Source organism: Neofelis nebulosa, chromosome 6 (genome assembly GCF_028018385.1).
Source record: "Neofelis nebulosa isolate mNeoNeb1 chromosome 6, mNeoNeb1.pri, whole genome shotgun sequence".
NCBI lineage: Eukaryota > Metazoa > Chordata > Mammalia > Carnivora > Felidae > Neofelis > Neofelis nebulosa.
Genome location: NC_080787.1, coordinates 41,004,674 through 41,012,867, shown reverse-complemented (window position 1 = coordinate 41,012,867; position 8,194 = coordinate 41,004,674). Strand labels below are relative to the sequence as shown.

The 8,194-nt window shown below is 45.3% G+C and overlaps 1 protein-coding gene across 1 annotated transcript; it reads left to right on the top strand.

The window, feature by feature from the left end:
- Positions 1-1,503: 1,503 nt before the first annotated feature.
- SAYSD1 (SAYSVFN motif domain containing 1) lies at positions 1,504-7,917 on the top strand. Its single transcript, XM_058733807.1, has 2 exons — positions 1,504-1,831; positions 7,314-7,917. The coding sequence occupies exons 1-2, from the start codon at positions 1,625-1,627 to the stop codon at positions 7,656-7,658; spliced, it is 552 nt and encodes a 183-aa protein (XP_058589790.1). The 5' UTR covers positions 1,504-1,624; the 3' UTR covers positions 7,659-7,917.
- Positions 7,918-8,194: the final 277 nt, after the last annotated feature.

Genomic DNA, 8,194 nt, shown 5'->3' with positions numbered 1-8,194 from the left:
CCTGTGTACTCCTTTAAAAATGTCATGTCATGTCGTCTCCTATTCAAAATCTTCCAGTCACTACCATCACACTCAGAATGCAATACAAAGTATTCACGTTGGCCTATAGGGCCTCACATCTGGATATCTGTGAGTATTTATTTTCTACTATTTTCTTCCCTCTGCACTGGTTACACTGGCCTCCCTGATGTTCTATAAGCAAGTCAAGCGTACACTTAGGGTCTCAGAACCTTCGCACTTGCTGTTTCCTATCACTGAAACATTCTTTTCCAGATACCTGCATGCCTCACTCATTTCACTTAGGTCTCTGTGGGAATGGCAATTCCTCAGAGAAGTCTTCCCTGGTCATCAGCTGTAAATAGTCCCACCATCTCTATTCCTTACTTTATTTTTCTTCATAGCACTAGTCAGTATCTGACATTACATTAAATATAAATATGTAGTTACGCATTTGTCTGTTTAGAATGTAAGTAAGTGCTAATAAAACGGATGTATTTCATTCATCCCAGCATCTCTAGTGCCAGACACAACACCTGACATACAGCACGGTCTTGACAAATATTTGTTAAATCAATGAGACTCCATTCTACTTCATCTAGTTTCTTGACTCAAAAACTCAGCAAGATCTAAGAAATACTTGAGTCTCAATTATGTGAGTGGCACTTCGCTAGATGCTTAGAGCTTTAAAAATCTAACAGACACCTGAGTCTTTTGGGTGAATAGTGATTGGGAGAGGGGATAAGGGGCTCCTCAGTGTACTAGAAACGTTCTTTTTCTAGATAGTACAATACTTACAGAGGTGTATTCATAATTACAAACCTACTGAGCCCCACACTTAAGATTTGTGTATTTTAAGTTGCACACTGATAAAAGTGTTTTTTTCTTAAGTCTCTGACCTATCTAGACACATCGAGAGGTAGTTTGCATTGTGGTAAAAGCAGTGACAATGATCTGTATGGCCTGCCTGTCTGCTATGCGAGAGGTGAGTCACCTCCAAGTGCTAAGATCGGCGTATCAAAAGGAAAAGGGGAGACTATACTGTGTTCCTTTTGGCACCAGAACTCCCAGATATGATGGGCCTTCTCTAATGCCCTGGGACCACCTTTTGAAACTGGCCTGCAATACTAGCGCCTAACTGCTAAAGGGATGTTCCCTTTAGATCCCAGAAGTGAGATGGAGCACTTGGAGAACTTTCCTCGGAAGAGCCCGCGGAAGAGAGGGGGCCAATGGAACAGTCTTTATGCTTTAAAAAAAATTTTTTTAAAGTTTTTATTTAAGTAATCTCTAACTCAAGGTGGGTCTTGAACTCTAACCCTGAGATCAAGAGTCGCATGCTCTTTTGACTAGGCCAGCTAGGCGCCCCTATGCTTTGGATGCTTAGCCATTTGCCCTCAGAGGTTGACACTCCGTCCACTAGCGTTTAGAGGGCATTTTTAGCTGTACATTCAGCCCAACGAACGTCACAAACACTGGTACTCGCGGAGTCCCTGGCCCCCAGCACGCACGCGCGGCACAGAGCCGCCGCTACGCAGGCGCACTGCGGCCAGGCGCCGGGCAAAGCGGAGGGCAGGAGCCCGGCCGGCGGGTGCGCGCTCCAGGGCGCGCGGGGAGCGAGGCGCGCGCCATGGAACAGCGGTTAGCCGAGTTCCGAGAGGCCAGGAAACGGGCCGGGCTGGCGGCCGAACCCAACACTTCGAGCCGGAGTGCACAAACCTCAGGGAAGAAGGCGGAAGCAGCTGCGACTCCAAAGGCAGCTCCAGGCTGGCTAAAACGGTTCCTGGTGTGGAAACCGAGGCCCGCGAATATCCGGGCGCAGCCCAGCCTCGCTCAGGTGAGAGGAAGGCCTCGCCCCCCGGGACCTAGCTTCAGGGACGCTGTCGTGTCCACCCAGTAAAATCCGGCTGAGGCCACACCCACTGCCCGCCCACCGCGTGGCGGCCTTCAGGCCACGCCCCCACCGAGGAGCCGTCCCCGCCCACCACGCGAAGGAGCGGGAGTCCAGTCCCCTCCTCTGGTTCCCACCTTCGCTGGCGGGGCGGGGCTGCCGGCGCCTCCCGACTGTTGAGGGCCGGAGCCTGGCATCTCGGGCCACACGTGTCTGCACTGATCCTTCGCTTTGACATTTTCTTTCCAGCCCGCGACCCACGCAGATCCTGATTCCGGTCGGGAAGCGATGGTCTAGGGTCCTGGAAGAAAACACCTCTGCCCTTGAGTTACTCACAGCGAGTTGAGTTATTGTGATGCCCTGTAGCCTCCGGGAACTTCACCACCGCTTTCATTTGCAGCCCTCCGCTAATGGAGGGTAAAGGTCTAATTGGATACTGCTAAAAAGTGGCAGTAATGAAGGCTTCCTTTCATTTCGCACCTGGGACACATGCAGCCAGTAGCCCAGAAAGCCTGTGCTGTAGAAATAACATTTGAATACAAACGTGCAAAAGTGTGGTTTGTGTAACTGCCAGAGGCCGCAGATGCTTGTGCACCTCTATTAACTAGGGAAACTTACTCAAGTTCTCTGGTGAATTTTCAGGTGAAAGCATTATTTAGATTAGTATGATAGCCTTTCCACCCTTTGATTCTTTAGTATTCTCTTAATGTTCAGATGAGCTTGGTATTTTCATTTCACATCTTGTATTTTCATTTCGTTTCCACTCAGGAGTAGAGTGGCAAGGTGCCCTGTGTGTGAGATTAGATTATCTATGTTGGAATACAGGACACAACATGGAGGGAAAATAGGTGCCTTGAGACAGTCTGTGACAAAGCCTTCCTATCTCAAAAGTGTAATAGGAGCCAAAAAATTCCTTTTGAAAATGAAAATGTATTGGAGCAGAAATGTATCTTACTCCTCTTAAAATTATTTCTCTTAGTTCGTTTATTATTGCACAACATCTGGTTTTAGGCAATTTTTTTAAACCAAGGAGAACTTATGGTTACTCAGTTTTGATTAGATACTATTCTCCATAACACGCAGGGTTCCGTCAGACTTGCAGAAAGAGAGTGCAGCAGGGTTCAGACAATCTATTTCCTTGCATGCGGTTTATCTCAGGATAACTTCATTGTTGATTAGAACTCACTGAGCACAATTGGTTAAGATTTTAGAATCTACTTCCCTTACCCTTTTTCCTCTCCACAGTTAAAAAACAATGTCTAGCCCACACAATGAGTTTTTGCCTGTGTGTCTCATTTCCAAAGGAGTATGAGATCATTGAATTGGACCCAGAGAAGCTGAACTTGGAGAAAGTTTACATTATTAAAAACCTAAAAGCTGGGGCGCCTGGGTGGCGCAGTCGGCTAAGCGTCCGACTTCAGCCAGGTCACGATCTCGCGGTCCGTGAGTTCAAGCCCCGCGTCAGGCTCTGGGCTGATGGCTCGGAGCCTGGAGCCTGTTTCCGATTCTGTGTCTCCCTCTCTCTCTGCCCCTCCCCCGTTCACGCTCTGTCTCTCTCTGTCCCAAAAATAAATAAAAAATGTTGAAAAAAAAAAAATTAAAAAAAAAAAAAAAAAAAAAAAAAACCTAAAAGCTGATGTCCTGACAAAAGGATGACAGGAAATGCTGGATCTCCAGTTGTTCTTATTAATTACTCTGTTTTTCATAAGGGACTCTGTCTTAAGCTTATTTTCATTGGCTCAGTTATCATTCTTGGGTTTGCTCTGGTGTGAAAATTCTCATTAAATTGTTTTTTTCTTTCTCCCAATTTACAATCCATCTCTCTTAATCATTTTGGAGACACACAGTGGCTGTCAGAAATTTCTCTAGCCTTCTATTTGTAATTGCTTCTTGGTTGTCATTGATAAGGAAGCATCCATATCCTCCTTCCTCCACTCGAATTCAGCTTGAAGAAAGCAGTCCCCAAGATCAAACATTTCTTTCTGTGACAAGCTTGTTCCACATTGGGACCAAAATGCTTGTGACTTTTTTCAACCCCACAGAAGCCCCCTGTCTCCCTGCCCAGGCATACCCTGCAGCAGTCCCCAGCACCTTCTAGCCCCAAGGTATCTTCTCTCATCCGGTGACTCTGCCCCTCCAGCCTTGGCTTGGACTGACCCACTGCTCAAATGCTCTCCTTTGGAGTCACCTGGCTAAACACAGCCTTTGCATCACTCCCTCAAACCCAGGAATCACCTTCTAATTTCTTCCCTTTCCTTGCCATCATTCATTCATTTATTCAGCAAAATTATATCCTGTGCCCAGTCTGTTCCAGCTACTGTCCCGAATCTGGGAAACAGTGGGATAAAGGCAGATGAAGCCCTGTTCTCACAGAACTTGCATTTGGGGCAGCAGATGATAAACAAAGCTGAATGATGAATGCTATGAAAGGGGGGAAGAACAGGATGCTATGATAGTGAACTGGGGGTGAGAGGTGCAGAGTGCTACTTTAAATTGGGTGGGCAGGGAGGACCTCCCTGAGGAAATGGCGTTTCATAAGAAGAAGCCACTCTTCGAGAAACCCAGGACAAGGACAAGGGCACATGTGGTCACATTTTTGCTGAGATTTGTAGGAGAGGAGGGAACCATCCAGGTCATGTGAGGGGAAGGGGGCATTCCTCTCAAAAGGAACCATAGGTGCAAAGGCCCTGAGGTGGTAAGCAGCTTGGTATTTGAGAAATGGAAGTATTTGCCCTAAACTATGCCTCTATGTGCGGTGACGACCACAAACACTTCCATACACAGCTCTTATAGCAGAAGCCACGCTGGTCCTAAAGCAAATGCCAAAGGAGGTAGAGGAATTTCTATATCTCTCCTCTTGTTTGTTCCCTTTGCCAGTTGGTTTGACCCATTCCCCCATCTCCTAGCTCTCTAACCCTTCCCTTTACCATTCCTCATAAAGGCCCCTAATTAAGTACAAAGAGCTTTGGAGGGAGGCTGTGCTGGGATCCTACACCAGTCTCCTCTCTATCACTAGCTGTGTGACTCTAGGGGAGTTACTTAACATCTCAGTGTTTCCCTATCAGTAAATTGGGATTAACAGTGCTTATCTCCTGATTATGGGAGATGGGGTGTCTCAAAGGTGTGCCAGAAATCATGGCCATAAGCATTATTCTTTTTATACTCCTTCAATGATAAATTCAGTTTACAGTAAATTTCAAGTTGTACAAATTCAAAATGTATTCTGCATTCTTCAGTCATTTCTCTCTGACTTCTGTGTCACCACCCTAGTTATGCCTGGCCCTTCTCTCTCACTGAGCCTCCTGCGTGAGCTACTCACAATTTCCCTGCTTCTAGCCTTGTAGCCCATTCTCTGTCAGCCAGAGTAGTCTTAAATATAAATCAGATTATATTAGTTCCCTGCTGAGACTTTCAGTGATTTCTCTATTGTGCACACTGGTCAAATCTGAAAGGGACATTTATTTACTTAACAAACGTGTGTGTGTCAGGAGAGGGTGTGTTGCTGATGGCATGTTAAGGACTTTTCCAGTCTAACAGAAAAGGTAATAATTACAACCTTAACACTAGAAAAGAAGGTTGCAACAAAACAGAATTTAATGTAAAGCAGATGACCTATATTTTTTTATCAAGACCAGATAATATTTGTGGTCCCATTTTAAGTTATCATGGGAGGAATGGGGATATAATTGAAAACATGAACTAAAAGTTATGCTTTGTATTGAGAACCTACGTATGGGGTGCTCTCTTTGGCTCTGGAGACACTGAAAGATAAATGGTAGTCCATTGGCCTCCTGGTAGCAATCTAAGGACACATGTGAACTGTATTAAAAGAAAAACACTTGGGGTGGCTAGGTGGCTCAGTCGGTTAAGTGTCTGACTTCGGCTTAGGTCACAAGCTCACAGTTCATGAATTCGAGCCCTGCATTGGGCTCTGCTGGCAGTGTGGGGCCTGCTTGGGATTCATTCTCTCTCTCTCTCTCTCTCTGCCACTCCCCCACTTGCACTCTCTCAAAATAAATACATAAGCTTAAAAACACAACACTTAATGAGCATATAGTTTGGTGCTCAATGAGACAAAGAGGCAGTAAGTGCTCTGGGAGGCAGAGGGGGAATCCCTCCTTGATAGCTGCAGAGGTCAAGCATACACAGTTCACCAGTCATGCTGGCCTGGAAGGAAGGCACAGAGCTGAGAATGGAGAGGAAGCAGAGCAGGATACAAGGGGGGGCAGTGTCTTTGGGTAGTAAGCCCTGTTGAACTGGAGTAGAACAGTGGATTGTGGATTGTATCGTACAGTTAGTTTTTTAGATCATTGTTTTACAGACTGTACGTTGTGACCCGTTAGTGGGTGGTGAAATCAGTTTAGAGGATCTAGTCCTCTGTTAAAAACAAATTTTAAAAAAGTGGAATGGAAGATGAGAATTTCATGTGTGGTGAAGATATTTGTTGATTTGTGAAACTTTTTCATATATACATACATACATACATACATACATATATACATATATATACATACACACACACACATATATATGTGGGGTCACAGTACAAAATGTATTTCTTATTATGGATCATACCCAAAAAATTTTGGAAAATAGTGGACTAGAGATCAAGCCTCCCTAAAGCTATCTGAATATCTGTATCTCCCATTCGCACCCAACCCAGGGGCCTGTGTACTGGCATTTCTATCTGTTGAATAAATGGAAGGCCTTGCATGGATTCCAGCCCAAGAAGTTTACATTTTAACCTGTAGGCAGTAAAATTTGTTGAAGGTTTGTGAACAGAAGGTGGGGGGGGGGGGGTTTAGGAAGTTCATTTAGCAGCTATACATAGGATGTTTTGGAGAGTCCAGGCGGGGAGGAGGTAAGGAGTCCAGTTAGGAGACACTGCCTGGGCTTGGTGGTGTGTAAGACAGTCCTGGGATGGAAAGGTTGTGGCTATAATGGTGATTTGTTTTTAAGAAGTGAAAGGGATTTTTGTTTCTGGTTTCATGTAGTCCTCATTTTAGACTCATGCCACTCACAAAACTGTAGCTCATCTAATCCAGTCAATAAGCATTGACTCTGTGTGTGAAGCCCTAGGTGTGGCTGCTGCATTATCACTTACTGGGGAGTTTCTCTATGGGGCACAAATTAGCTCTTGTTAGCAGCAGACTGATCTGAGGAAATGACTCCCATGAATGGGAATCCACCTGAATGCTGTAAGGATTTTATCAGGTCACAGCTCACTAAGTGCAGATCAGTTTTGATTCAGTTGGAACAGGGCACGTGAGCTCTTTGGAGATGATTGTTTTAGGGAGCAGAGCAAGAAAATAGAAATCAATGAGCCGGAGGCCTTCCCAGAGCAATGAGAGCTGTCTTTCCAGATTGGTTTTTATCCTTTGAGCCCCATTACCCTTTATTCTTACTTCTGTTTGTTTGTGTGACCTAGGAAGTGGCTCAGCCGGGGAGCAGCACGTCACAGCCACCACGGAACGAAGCCATTCCTCTGCCTTCACCACAGGACCAGTCTTTCCTGATCAACATCACTTTCTTGAAGGTTCTTCTCTGGTTGGTCTTGCTGGGATTGTTTGTGGAACTGGAATTTGGCCTGGCCTATTTTGTCCTCTCCTTGTTCTACTGGATGTATGTCGGGACACGAGGCCCCGAAGAGAGGAAAGAGGGAGAGAAGAGCGCCTACTCGGTATTCAACCCAGGCTGCGAAGCCATCCAGGGCACCCTGACAGCAGAGCAGTTGGAACGCGAGTTACAGTTTAGACCCCTCGAGGGGAGATAGGCCCTGCTCTCTTGCAGCTAGCCTCCCACATGGCTCCCTCATAGCCTCTGGACATGGGCTCGTGGGTTTGATTTCAAGTGCCCAAGACCTTATAAGAACAGCTTGCAGGTTAGTTCTGTGGCTGTGAACTTCTGCATTCTTTCCCCAATCTTCTGCTGCGGTTTTATCATTGAACTTCTCTTTGGTTTTGGTGAAACCCCTTGAATGACACTCAGTGTGGATATGATGCCCTTTATAAAAAGTACATACTCAAAAAAGAGAGCTGTTTGTCTCATTATTTGAGAGAGGCACTTGTAAAGCAGTAGAAAGGGATCGGGGAGATAACTTTAAAACACCCAGCTGTTTGAAGGAATGGTGTGTTAAAATAAGTGTTCTCTTTAAGTCTTTTCATATATGCTATAAAGCATTTTTCCCCCCTGAAAAATTTAAGTTGCAAGTTTTTGTTTTTTGGGTTTTTATGTTGCTGTTGATGATGTTTGTTTTTTCATTGTTTTTTTGTTTTTGTTTTGTGTTTTCTGCTTTAAATTAATGGTAAT

Coding starts and splice junctions, on each gene's coding strand:
- SAYSD1 (XM_058733807.1), top strand. CDS start 1,625: ATGGAACAGCGGTTAGCCGAGTTCCGAGAGGCCAGGAAACGGGCCGGG. Junction 1,832..7,313: donor CGCAGCCCAGCCTCGCTCAG/GTGAGAGGAAGG, acceptor TGTGTGACCTAG/GAAGTGGCTCAGCCGGGGAG.